Below are 14,368 nucleotides of genomic sequence, written 5' to 3' on the forward strand. Positions count from 1 at the left end.
TTTTATGTCTTTGTTTTTTGGCTCATATCTCAGTCATTACTGGAGGAATCCACATGAAACTAAAACTGTCACAAAGTTCATCGTCTCCTCTGTCGGCACATATGAACTAATGTACAATTATTATCTCTGAAAAACGTCAAAAAGTGGTGACAATGTGCGAAAACATGACCATGATCTTGTCCAATAGAAAAGACTTTCAGACATAAAAATAATATCACAGGTTTGAGAATCCAATCACGATCAAATACTGAAGAGGAAAAACATTTGTCAATTTTCGTTTTGGAGATTTCTTACAAAAACTGCATTTCTCCCATAGAGTTGCATTGGCCCCGCCCTCCACCTGACATTATGACATCATCACATTCTAAATCGTGAACGCCACCTATTCAAGCAATTTTAAGTCATTTATCTCATTTAAGATGGTCTTTTTTCCAGTGTTGTGTTTTACTTTGGGCTAATAATCAGCGCCTTTGGCCCTCGGTCTGTTTACATTAAAGAAAGTCGGCCCTCCGCCAAGTAAACTTGCCTACCCCTGCATTAGGACATTACTGGAACATGTAGGGATAGGAAATGCTTTTAACATTTTTAAACTCTGCATAGGCCCTTTAAGCCCCAGTCTTGGGCTTAACGCAAGAAGGTCCCGGGTACGATTCCCACCTGGACGGGGCCTTTCTCTGTGGAGTTTGCATGTTCTCCCCATGTCTGTGTAGGTTTCCTCCGGGTACTCGGGCACTCCGGGCTCCCCTATCACTAAATCTATAATATGTGTAATACTATGTCCTGATCCTGATGTGTGTCTGACCCACAAAGAGCAGAAACGTCACTGAATTTGAGTTAGCCTTTAGCTCTGAGGACACTTTGAGACGCTAATCTGAATCTTTACATTACTGATTTCTAACGAGGCTTTGACCTTAATGTGGTGGATGGATTGACAACAGCTGAAAACATCTGGATCGTTCATAGTTTGTGCTGTTTGATTGCTAATGCTAACAGCTATAGGAAAAATACATGAGCAGGCTAACAGACTCAGACTTAATATAGAAGCTGCAGTTACGTGTAAGACCTGAGGTGGCAGTAGTGAGTCTAAAAAAATCCTGAGACTGGCTGAAGTGCATGTTGTTTTTAATCTGTCCCATAGATGGCAGTAAAGCTCCGCACTCGATGGGCAGCGGCGGGCAGCAGAGGAACCACCCCAGGCCCTTCTTCTACGTCCAGCCTCCGTCTCAGCCTTACTACATGCCGCAGTACCAGCAGTGGCAGATGAACAACCCCTACGGGCACTACGGCATGCCCGGAGGTAACCACGGTAACGCGCCACCACTAAACCTGTTCTGTTTTGTCATGTTTTTTTACCTGTCCTGTTTAGGGCTGGGTACCGTGCGTTATTTTTTTCGATACCACTACTTTAACGATACCTGCTTTTCCGCTGCAGCGTCACCTGTAACTTCATGTTTTGAGCAGAATTCCCACTTAAGCAGTGATTAAAAAGAGAGAAGGGACATTATTCCCTCCTGAGCTGCAGAGACAGTTTCACATCAGGCACCGTTTATTTCAGATACTTTTCTAAACACACTGAGCTGTTCGACAAAGTGAAAGCACGTCAGAGATCTGTTACATAGTGCAAACGCTCACTCTGTCACTAATCACTAACCAAAGCTGTTCCAAAAATGGCTAATGCAGAGTGAGCGCTCACTTTTTCTCATCCTCTGGTGCTGCCATTTGGTCAGGGGCGGTTCTAGAAAACAAATCACGGGGCGGCGAGCAGGGTCAGGAATAATTTCTGGGGTGGCAACACATTTTACAATGTTGAATGTTTAAAGCAGGGGTACGCACGTTTTGCGTCTTGATCGCAAAGGTAATTTTTCCGTTTAGATGCAGGCTGAGCCCCCCAAAAATTAAACAAATAGTAGCATTGTTCATAATATAAGTAGGGGGTTTCTTACTCGGGTAAAATTGAAACTTTTGTAATAGAAAAAATAATAATAATAATCTTTTGGGCCATAGAAGTTGCACCTGGCTCCTTATTTAGCTCTAAAGTTGTTATAATTATTTGTCCTGTCCAAAAAGTAAGAACTGAGAGTGAGCCTCTGTTATCACCCAAGTAGCTTCTAGAGCAGATGTGAGACATTACATGGCAATCTCTAGATCCGCCCCTGCATTTGGTGCAGCTGGAGTTTAGTAACAGCAGTAACTTCAGGTAAAGCCGATGTGCATCTTGTTGCTGCTTTTCTCTTTGTCTAAGAGCTCTAGTTTCTTATTCAGTCCTGGTTTTTAACCAGTTGTCTGTAACTCCTTAGTCCTGGCTCAGACACGGCTCTGCCATCTCTAATAACGACTAAAGTGTTAGTAAGTTATTTCTTTGCTTCGCTTTAAGAAAACATCTGCATTTGTGCTTAAGCTGCTCATGGGTTCAGGTTTTTTTAGACTCACTGCGGATAATTTATTGACATTTGGAGAGAAAAAGTACAGAAAATTAGCGCAGAAAAAAAGTTTTTCGATACTGCTGCTGCCCAATACTGGAGCTTTTCGGTCAGTACCAAGTAGGTATCGTTTAACGGTACCCAGCCCTAGTTCTGTTGCATTTTTGTTGCGTAGTCATAGCTATCTTTTAGAAAATGTGCTCAGTTCATCCACACTGGCTTAATGTTGTATTTACTGTTAAAGTCTACCTTCATTCTTCTATTTTCTGTGGTGGCCTCACAGCGCCACATAGAGGCCTGGCAGATGTTCTACACATTTTGTCTCAGTGTTTTAAATTCCATGCGTGTCTTTGTGTGGATGCAGCTTAAATGATTATCCAAAGACTAAAGCCTAATAGTGCTGGTTTTCCCTCCGCAGGTTTTAATTTCGGGCGGCCGTGCCTGAACCCGTACCAGTACATGCAGTATCCGGGCTTCGTCTACCCCAACGCGCCCCTCTACCCCATGGACGTCCGCCGCATGTTCGAGCCCCGCTTCCCCTCCCCTCACTGGGACACGTCCGGCCGCCACCCGCCCCCTCACCACCTCCACCCTCAGGAGCACCGAGAAACCGCCAGCTCCGGGGCGCAGACCGACCCCAGCGACGCCATCACCAAGCTCATCGAGCGCCTGGACAAGATGCAGACCGGGGGGGCGGACCGCGAGCTGGACTCGGGCGTGGCCTCGCAGTCGTCCGCCATGTTTTCCCCCGCGGAGGAGAGGAAACCGGAGCAGCAGAAGGCGGCGGCGGCGGCTCTGAACGGGGCCCGAGGGGAAAGCTGCGCGGAGACGCCGGCGTCCACGTTCTCCACCATCGCGGTTTACGACGGGGACTCGAGCCAGAGGAGCCTGGAGGAGGGTCTGAGCCCGAGGGAGTGCTGCAGCCCGAAACGTAACCCACAAATAAATAACGCTTTCTACAAATAAGTGTATTCGCCCTCGATCGGGGGAACATGTGTTTATGCTCTTAAATCAAATAAAACAAATCTGGACTAGAAAATATCTCTGTTTACTTGAAATAATAACGTATTTTAAGGTGAGACGCTGCAGGTGAAAACGCTGATTTCTCATGTAGTGGATGATGGTGAGATTTAACCTCTGAACTCCCGCCTGAACCGAGAGGATCTTGTTCCTCACGTCATCAGATTTTTCTTCCATTTTTTTGTTGGGTGTTCAACTCATTTTTGTAATTTTTTGTCATTTTTAATCAATATTTTGTCATTTTTTGTCACATTTTGTCAGATTTTTGTCATTTTTTGTGAAATTTTTATCACATTGTCAATTTTTTGTCAATTTCTTTTTGACTGACATTTTTACCACTTTTTCATAAATTTTTTTTGTCAATGTCTTTTTGCACATTTTTGGAATTTGTCAAATTTTTATCACTTTTTCATTTTTTTTTTCATTTTTCGTCCATTTTTTTTGTCAATTTCTTTTATACATTTTTTTTTTTCATTTTTCGTCCATTTTTTTTGTCAATTTCTTTTATACATTTTTGTCATTTTTTTTATCACATATTTGTCATTTTTTGTCAAATTTCTGTAATTTTTTTGTCAAATTTTTATCACATTTTCATTTTTCGGTCATTTTTTGTCAACTTTGTCCATTTCTTTGACATTTTTGTGACATTTTTGCCACTTTTTCGTCAATTTTTTTATCAATATTTAGAATTTTTTTTGTCACATTTTGTCAGATTTTTGTCATTTTTTGTCATTTTTTTTTTACATTTTTGTCAATTTTTTTGCCAATTTCTTTTTTACACTGTCATTTTTACCACTTCATAATTTTTTTTTGTCGGTCTTTTTTCACATTTTTGGAATTTTTTTGTCCATTTTTCGTCATTTTTTGTCAATGTCTTTTATACATTTTTGTCAATTTTTTATCACATTTGTGACATTTTTTTGTCATTTTTTCTGAATTTTTTATCCAATTTTTCTTTTTTTTGTAATTTTTAGCACATTTTTGTCTTTTTTTTTGTTATTTTTCGTCAACTTTTTTGTCAATGTCTTTTTGAAATTTTTGTGACATTTTTGCCACTTTTCCATCAATTTTTCGTCACTTTTTTGTCAATTTCTTTGACATTTTTGTGACATTTTTGCCACTTTTTCGTCAATTTTTTATCAATATTTAGACATTTTTTTGTCCCATTTTGTCATTTTTGTCATTTTCTGTCATTTTTATCACATTTTTGTCAATTTTTTGGCCAATTTTTTACACTGTCATTTTTACCACTTCATAATTTTTTTTGTCAATGTCTTTATTCACATTTTTGGAATTTTTTTGTCAATTTTTCGTCAATTTTTTTGTCAATGTCTTTTGTACATTTTTGTCAATTTTTTATCACATATTTGTCATTTTTTCTGAATTTTTTTATCAAATTTTTGTCATTTTTTTGTCATTTTTAGCACATTTGTCTTTTTTTTGTGTTATTTTTCATCAACTTTTTTGTCAATGTCTTTTTGACATTTTTGTGACATTTTTGCCACTTTTGCATCAATTTTTCGTCACTTTTTTTGTCAATGTTTTCTCACTTTTTGTCACATTTCCATCATTGTTTTCGTCTCAGTTTTGTTGCTATTTTCACAGCTTTTTTCCAGAAGCTTTTGGACTGGGGTAAAGCCAAACTGGAGAAAATGTGCTCGGTTCAGGTGGGAGTTAAGGGGTGAAGCTGCTTGTCGTAAAAAACAGACCAAACTCACCCTTGCTTATTTCATCATTGTTGGCTTGTGCTTCGAGCAACATGTCTGTGTCCCTCCCTGGTCTTTCCCACGCTTATTCATTCACAAATACTGACAAGTTTGGTATCCACGTGTAGCACAAAAGCCGACCTGCATGACACTGTAATCCAAATATGGTCATTTCCTTTGTGAGAGACGGCACATTCCACATCTCCGCTTTAGTCGCTCCTACAGACACTTACCAGTCTTAGATGTATCAAGACTTTTCTGTACGAGTGGCCTTTACTTTCCATCACAGTGGTCTCTACGACGCTCCAGGATCGATTGTTTTGTAGATTTTCTGGCGAGAGGCTTCGTCTGTAGTGAAAACCTTCCAAACAGTTGATCCTGGAGCGTTGTAGAGACCACTGTGATGGAAAGTAAAGGCACCATGCTGACCACTCAAACAGCTGCTCGGTCACTATAAGGTCATATACGCAATAATTGCATATTGCTTAAGCTAAAAATCAAGGAGAATTATTTTAGTTTTTTCATCTATAACTAGCTTATTCAAAAACAAGTTCAATTTTGGCCGTTTTATGCAAAAAATGCCTTTTTATTTTTACACGAAATCAGAAAACTTGTATGTATCATCCTTTAATGTCAGTAATCAACAGCAAAAGTTGAATTTGTCCCCTATTCCCCAACAGTGTCTCGTCTGAAATGCAAAAATACTTAACTGGCTTATTTTTGCTAAAGTCAAAACTACTCAAATTAAGCTCAAATATCATTGTAACTGTTGTTTTTTGCAGTCTGGGCTGAAGGTGCGGAGGACGAGGAGCCGCCGCTTGACAGTTCGTCCGTGCTGGAAGCCGAGGAACAAGTCGTGCCCATCGAAACTCAGACTCAAAACGACGCCGATATTCAAGCAGATATCGACGCGACGGATCAGAACGTCCCGCCCTCCGACGAGCTACAAGAGCGCACGGCGAAAAGTAACGTAAAATTAGGAAGTTTGTTGAAATAAGTGCATTTGCACTTGAGTTAAAGCAGTACTAAGTAACTCGTGCCCCTAGAGGCCATAAGCGCCACTGCAGGTGTCATAGCAAGTTGCAATTTTTTAATTTTTTTAAATAAATACTACGCTGACAGAAAAGACAAAGGAACAGAGGGAAATTGTTCATCCAATTACACAATGGAGATCTTTTATTCACTCAAACTTGGCTGTAAATACTGTTTAAGTGGTGCTAGCCCACAGTTGGCTTTACCCGTTAGCTTCTTCTTCGCAATTCCATTAGTGTGTATTGCACCTCCATCCCGGTGGCAGTCAAGTTGCAATTGTGTTTTTCTAGCCAGAGACACCGGGGGAGATGAAAGACCCTCCAGTCATCCCATTAACACTTGTTTTACCCCCAGAGGGACTACGGGAATGAAATAAACAACTTACATAGTGCTGCTTTGAGAAACAAAAATACTTATTCATTTTAGTGAAAGTAATATTTTTGCAAGACAAAGTTATTTAATGAAAGCAAAACTATGACTAAAATCTCCAGATGCATTTACTTAAATGTTGACTAATTAAAAACTAAAAGTAAAAAGGACAAAAAAATGCTGTGAATGATTCAATATTTTCGAATACATTAATAATGTGAAGTTGGCTAAATTGATTTGATTTAGTCGACTAAACTTACAATAATTTGTTTTATTAAACCAAGACTAAAAATAATTGTTAGACTAATTTATGTCAAGACTAAAGTTAAATTTAAATGTATTGTCCAAGTTTGGACTATACGGAGTTTAAAAATGTTAAAATGAAGTATTTTCCTCCCCCTACATGTTCCAGCCATGTCCTAATGTGTAGAATGAGCTCAGACCTGTTCAGAACTGCCTCTATAATCCTGCACTGTCACTCAAAAAGGTGATACTTACGAGCTTAAAGGGGGGGTATTATGCAAAATCGACTTTTTCAAGGTTTACATCATGTTATTATGTCATTCCCTCATTAAAAACATGCCTGAAGTGTTGCCTTGGCACATTCACGTATTTTTGAGTCATCTGTAAAAACTCTGATGGCGGCCATTTTAGGGATAGGTTTGCCTGAGTCCTCCTAGGAACGCCCCCACCTCCTGGAGACGCCTCCGAGCTTTCGTCACCAGCCGAGTAACCAACCTCCTCAGCAGAACCCCCTCCCCACTAATGCCACAGACAGCGTGTGGAGGGGGCGTGTCGGAAAGAGTCAGAGGTTCTTAAAGAGACAGAGGCCTATTTCAAGACATTCACTACAGCCATTTTGAGAGAGACATTTTATACAAGGCAGTTATTCTAATTTGCTGCATTTACAGACCAACAGAAGGTTTGGTCATCATTGTAGTGTGATATAGACTGGTGCTGTGTGACTGAAAAAAGCAGAATACCCCCTCTTTAATATAGAAGGTGCAGTTACACGTATGACCTGAGGTGGCAGTAGTGGGTATAAAATGGCTAACTTGCATCTAGCCCCTTTTAAGGTCAAATATTTTTATTAACTTATTTTTTTGCAGTACAAGACGACCTGAAAAGCAGAGAAGCTCCTCTTGAAGAGAAGGCGATGGACATTTTCCAAGATGACGCGAGTTTCCAGATCCTAAAGCTGCCGTTCGAGTTGTCGTCGGAGGCGAAAGGCCTGAGTCCTCTGACCCGCTCGCCGTATTACTACAACTACCTCCAGACGCCGTCCACCCACGAGCGCATGAGCGTGCTGAGCCCCTCCCTGGACGAGCTCTCCTCCAGAGACGAGATGTTCTCCACAGACCTGGAGGAGGTGGAGCTGTTCCCGCGGCGCGTGTACGGGGGCGGCCGGCGCCTGGCGGGCGTCGTGTGCGGCGGCGGCAGCGACGTGGACGAGATCTGGACGATCGGGTCCAAGAGGTTCGTGTGCGCCTGCTGTGGGAAGAGTCTGCCCCGAGGAGCCGCCACGAGGAGCAAAGTCCACTGCAGCAAAGTTTACCTGGACGAGGGCGGAGACTCGGACGACGAGGGCAGGTAAGAGAAGCTCCCGGGGTCTGAGGAGGATCTGTTGGTGTCTATTTCACAGATGGAGAAGCAGCATTTTTCTGGATCTGTTTCCTTATAGATGGGTTTCTGTTTCTCAAATCCTCCACATAATGTGTCAATGGTCAATATGTAACGCTCATATGCACATAATGTATATCAGGGGTAGGCAACGTCAGGCCCGGGGGCCAAATCCGGCCTTTCAGCACAGAACCTCTGGCCCTCAAGATGATTTTGAGAAACCTTATTACACAAATCAGAGAGTACTTTTAACATAAATAGAGTTAAATGGGTAGAAATACTGTCAATACACCCAATGAGGTCATATATTATGGATAACAATGGCATTTGAAAGAAGTGCACTGGAAAAAGCATAATAGTTTTAAGGAAGAAATGACATAAATCTACTTCAATTAAGAGATCAAATCGAAGGTTTGAGTAGATTTGGTCTGGTCTTAGATGAGATAAAACCTCTAGTAGTAGTTCTCTTAATTCAGATGATTTTGTGTCATATTGGACACTCTTGAAAAAGAGATTTCTGATCTCAATGAGTTTTATCCTGGATAAAGGACAAATAAAAAAATCAAGTGAAAAACAATTATTTTTCTGATTTCAAGTGGGTTTTATTGTTCCATTGGCGCTAGAATTTGTATCTTGGATTATTTCAAACCGACTCAAATTCAACATAGAAGAACTTTTATTCAAGCAATTTTAAGTCATTTATCTCATTTAAGATTTGGGCTGATAATCAACACCTTCGGCCCTCGGTCTATTTACAATAAAGAAAATCGGCCCTTCCCCTGATGTATATGATCCTGTCTATTCTAGGCGTACTCTCACTATTGAGGTTTCTCACTAACGAGGAGCCACGGCAAGAGTCAGATTGATATTCCAGTGCCAATAACATTTGCACCGACATGAATCTGGGACGGCTCCGGAATCGGGGAGAGGTCACACATTGGATCAGAACTCCCCAAATCCACTCGAGGTTTAGTTTTGAAAAAAGTTGTGTGTGTTATGTGTTGCAGCATACTTAGTGTTTTATTTGCTGTCGCCACATTTTTTTTAGTATCTGTTTTGCCAGGTTCAAGATTCTCATGTGTTTGTAAACTCACAAATACTGTGAGAATTCAGCTTGCTGGCAAGGTAAAGCCATGTGATTGATGGGTGGCTCCCGGTGAGCTTCAGGATAGATTTTAAGATTATTTTATTGGTTTGTAAAGCTCTCCCCTCCTGGAGCCGCCACCTTAACGTGGTGGAGGGGTTTGAGCACCCAAATGATCCTGGAGCTCTGTTGTCGGGGGCTTGGTGCCCCACTTTGTCACATTTTTGTCATTTTTTGTCTTGTCTTTTTTGTCTTTTTTGTCAGTTTTCTAACATTTTTGTATTTTTTTTTGTGACATTTTTTGTGACATTTTTTCGTCATTTTTTTTGTTTATCAAATTTTTGTAATTTTTTCTCACTTTTTTGTCACATTTCCATCATTGTTTTCGTCTCAGTTCTGTTGCTATTTTCTCACCTTTTTTCCAGAAGCTTTTGGATTGGGATAAAGCCAAACTGGAGAAAATGTGCTTGCTTCAGGTGGGAGTTAAGGGGTCAAGTTTGTTTCGTATGTCAAGCGACTGTTTTTTTGTATTGTATTTTGTATTTTTTGTATTTTTGACGGGAACAACCTCAATTTTTTTTTTTTTCAGCTTGCACCCACTATGTAGCACCTGTCTTGATAATTGACCCCCATAGAATTAAAGGAAATAAGTGGTTTATCAATTTACCTGTGATAAAAGACTGGGAGCAGACGAGTGTCTTGGATCAAGATCGAAGCCAAAGCCTTTCCGTCTCTGTTCCTTGGCGTTAAATTACTTTTGGGATATTAATTTTGTCGTGTTGGGATCAGCCCCTCACAACACGGGTATGAACTATTGCTTCAGGATGTTTTCAATGATCCGTAACGCAAACAATTAGACTCTTGACACGTATGGTGGCGCCGAATGGAGAAATGTGACATCGTAAATCTATCTATAGTTCTAGTGAGCAGTTCTATTCTTGTGTTCGTGCTGCACCAACGACCAAAAGCTAATTCTTGTGATAAGTTGTCTCACGTGTCATGCCGTGGTCCTCAGGTTCGGACGCGGGTGTGAGCCGCCCATTCGAGTGGTCGTCCGGAAGCACTCGGGGCCCAGGAAGACTCAGCCTTTACCCCCGAGACTCGCAAAGTCCTGGTACAGACGAGGACCGACCCGGGACCAGCCCAGAGACCTCCAGCCCGACCCCACGGACCAGGACCCCGAGAGGAGGGACACCCAGGAGGAGGAGGAGAGCAGGGAGGAGAAGGAGCAGCGCCACAGGACCTGCCAGGGTAAAAACTCACACTTCATCCATGTCTGGGATTGGATGTAAATGTTGGGCTTGTGTCGTCAGAGCGTCTCAGCAGGGAGGAGTCGGCCTCGGAGCACGGCCGCTGGACTGAAAGAGCTGTTCGGAGGAGGAGCGCCGTCCCACAGCAGCGACAAGGTTTGGCCCCACACAGAAAAGGAGGATCATGGAAAGTGCTTAGAAAGACCTGTAGTATAGAACACAAAAACATTGGCTGTCGTCCCAATGTCTCCAAAAATCTTTCCATTTTCGCCTCTAAAAAGACTCTACAGTAAAAATGTACCGGCTTTTCTTTAGTTTCAACATGATTTACTTTGTGTGATTCTCATTGAAGACATTAGACTATGAATGAACATGTTGAATTATAGGAAACAAAAAAGGGTGAAAGAGCAATGTTTTTTTATTTAAAATTCTTCAAAATTCTTGGCGTTTTCTCCATGATTTTCAAAAAGTCGTCCCTGAAATGGTTTAACAGTCTGTGAAGTGAAAACCAGTTCTGTGACGACATCCTGAAGCTCATTGAGAAAATATCAAAAGCTCAAAGCAAAAGGCGGCTATTTAAGAATCTATTTTCACCTTTTCTTTATTTCACCTTTCCTCGGCACAAAGGTGATTCTAAACTTGTCAACTCTTTCAGTTTTAGTTTTGCCAGTCGGGGCTGGACTGGCAGAAAAAATCGGCCCGGGACTTTTGGGTCAAGACCGGCCCTCTAAAAAAAAAAAAAAAAAAAACAGTCATGTTCAATACAATAGTCGAGGTGATGAGCAAAACAATAAGCCCTTGGCTTAAACTAAAACAGTATAAGCTACAAATTGAGGACAATAGTTGCATTTTGTTTGTCGAATTCAAGCTAACACCTCAGAGACTCAACACTTTAATCTTGTCATTTATAACTTGAAGGAACTTTTGTAAAACTTCTAAACAATTTTAAAATGTGAGTTCCGTTAGTGAAGTTCCACTCGCGACTGCAACACAAATAAACTTCTCAAAACCAACCAAATGATCCCACTGTAGATGAAGATGAAACGGTAAAACTCACCACAGAGTTATGGAGGTGAGGAGTGAGAATAGAAGTCCCAAAAAGGCCAAACATTGTAAATCCTTTCAATGGAAACTAGAAAATTTCCAAACTGCACTGACGACGAGGGGCAAGAGTCACCTGACAACTCCCAGCATGCACTTCTCTGCAAACATTTGTCTAAAATGTACAAAAAATAGAGGTCTGAGGTTCTGTGGGTCCTGGAGGGAGTTACAATAAACTATTTCCTCTTATATTCACAATGTGAGGGGCATGAGTGTTATGTCCCAGAGGCCCATAGCTCATTACATCTGGGAACCATGACTCAAGAAATCGCCACCAGAGGAGTATATCTATTGGAGGAATTGTGTAATTGCATCTCTGTAAAGATAGATACTCTAATGGCTTTTCCCGCTAATTGTGGGCCGGTGTTAAGGTATAACGGGCCTTATCTCGGTCTGACTGGCCCAACCGGCCCAAAAGTACGTCGGCCCACCGGGAAAACTCCCGAATCTCCCGATGGCCAGTCCAGCCCTGTTGCCAGTGGATGTCTTACAATGATAGATATTAATGAGGTTTTGTGTGGGTTGTGTTGATTGTGGAAGAGTCTTTTTCCCTTCAGTATACTGCGACAGTAAACAATAACTTTCAGATCCAGTATAAAGTATTAAAGTACAGATGATTACTTAACCCCTTAACTCCCACCTGAACCGAGCACATTTTCTCCAGTTTGGCTTTACCCCAATCCAAAAGCTTCTGGAAAAAGGTGTGAAAATAGCGACAGAACTGAGACGAAAACAATGATGAAGATGTGACAAAAAAGTGAGAAAACATTGACAAAAAAGTGACAAAAAAGTGACGAAAAATTGATGAAAAATTGTCGAAAAAATGACAAAAAAGTGACAAATGTGACAAAAAAAATTGACAAATTTGACAAAAAAAGACTAAAAAAAGACAAATGTGACAAAAAATGACAAATGTGATAAAGATTTGACACAAAATTTGACACAAAATTTGACCAAAAAAGTGACAAAAAATGAGTTGAATACCCAACAAAAAAATTATGGAAAAAAAATCTGAGGTGAGGAAAAAGATCCCCTCGGTTCAGGCGGGAGTTAAGAGGTTAAAAGCCTGTGTAACTCTGCTCACAAACATAACCATTGTCTTGCCTCTGTTTGACCCGTTTCCCTCAGAGCTGCCCCAGAGGAAGGTGATCTACCACCGTCCCAGAGACGAGGACGACGAGCCCCCGCCGCCGCTCTGGGACCGAGGTCTGAGTCCACAGAACATTCATGACATTAACTCTGTTTTTACACGCCCGCCGTGTCTTCCGCAGGCGCCGTGTCCCGGGAGCCTCCATGCTGACGTCCCGGATGTGAACTGTTAAACTGTGGGTCGACTTCACTCCTTTTGTCTGTCCTCGTCCAACATTTGAACCTTTTGTCTGGTTTGGTTGCAGGTCCCCAAAGCAGTGCCTGTTGGATGTAATGAGGGCACGAGGTGAAACGCACGGAGCACGGAGGAAATTAAATATAATATTAAATATGAATACAGGAGTGATGATGTCGCAGTGACGCTGCCTTGGCACGATTCCTATGAACTCACGGAGCGGAGGTCACGGGTGTGAAGCCACTGTTTGGGGCCAGTTCAATAAAAGATCTGCTGAACACTTTGGAGTGGATTTATTTCTTATGACAAACATATTTAAGTTGAGGAAGAAAATTAATAATAATGCACTGGTTTTATTTAGCACTTTTCTGGACACACAAGACGTTTTTACATTGCATTATTCATTCCTTCTTTGCAAAACGTGTTGTCTCATTCATTTTTTGTTAGAGAAATAAATAAAAAAAGCTAATTTACCCACCCAATACCTACTTACACTTGCCTTCCAAAGCAATACACAAAAGGAAGCTTGTGAATTCAGTCTCTACACATATCTGCAAGATGTACAGTGAATTCAAGGGCCAGACCAGAATGTGAATCATGAGCCATATGGCATTATACTAAGCCTCCATTTTGCTTAAAAAACTTTATAAATATGTAGAGAGAATGTGATTCTTTCATAGAATTATCAATCTCATTCCAGATCTCCGAGCCTCTTTAGGCTACACGAGAGCTGAGACACTTCAGATGATTTTCCCCTCTTAGTAATGGTTTCCTTCTAATTTAGTGTTCTGTTCATGAGTAGCGCTCACTGGAATGAGCTGCCAGTCTAGAATTTAATGTAGTAGTAGATTGTCCCTGTGGGGGAATTAGTTTGCAGTGAGTAAAAATACACCACGACCACAGCAGACAGATCCAAACATGGACAACCTCAGTTTAAATTATGCTAAAATCATTACCTACATTCTTTAAAACCTTCTCTGACAGACCGGCTGTACAGAAAAGAAAAAACATTGTGAAATGGCTTGTGGCACAAATGACTCTCTAAACAGAGGATGTTTTGAGTCCGATAATATTGTGTCTGTACCTGTTTTTCTTTTGCGCCTCAGTCATGGCCCCGTAACCAGGGGCGTAGCACCAAATTCTGGGCCCTGGGTACAAACTATCTTTTTGGACCCCCCTCATATTTCTTGTTCTTTGACCACATAACAGTGGTTTGACAGTGCAGTTGATTTATTTTCTATTATAACTTTATTATACACAGCGACCTAAAAATCTAGATTAATCCCGGATACTTAGTTCATTGTTTTGTTTTTGTTTGTTGTGAACTCGATGTTTGACTTGAAATTTCATCTGGATCGGCTTCAGTTACAGAAATTGAACAACCTTCAATCCCGGTAGTGATATAGATATTTAAATTGGTGGTGGAACATTCTGCAGCATAA

General features: G+C 41.1%; 1 protein-coding gene across 1 annotated transcript; it reads left to right on the forward strand.

Moving 5' to 3' along the window:
- Positions 1–1,161: 1,161 nt before the first annotated feature.
- Positions 1,162–12,902, forward strand: LOC306977789 (bucky ball-like; the record flags this gene model as incomplete). The annotated part of the gene is made up of 8 exons (XM_079576231.1): positions 1,162–1,297; positions 2,839–3,351; positions 5,929–6,111; positions 7,657–8,137; positions 10,267–10,502; positions 10,565–10,657; positions 12,731–12,808; positions 12,874–12,902. 8 exons carry the CDS (start codon positions 1,162–1,164, stop codon positions 12,900–12,902), a joined length of 1,749 nt encoding a protein of 582 aa, XP_079432357.1.
- Positions 12,903–14,368: the final 1,466 nt, after the last annotated feature.

Source organism: Gobius niger, assembly GCF_951799975.1.
Source record: "Gobius niger genome assembly, chromosome: 18".
Lineage (NCBI taxonomy): Eukaryota > Metazoa > Chordata > Actinopteri > Gobiiformes > Gobiidae > Gobius > Gobius niger.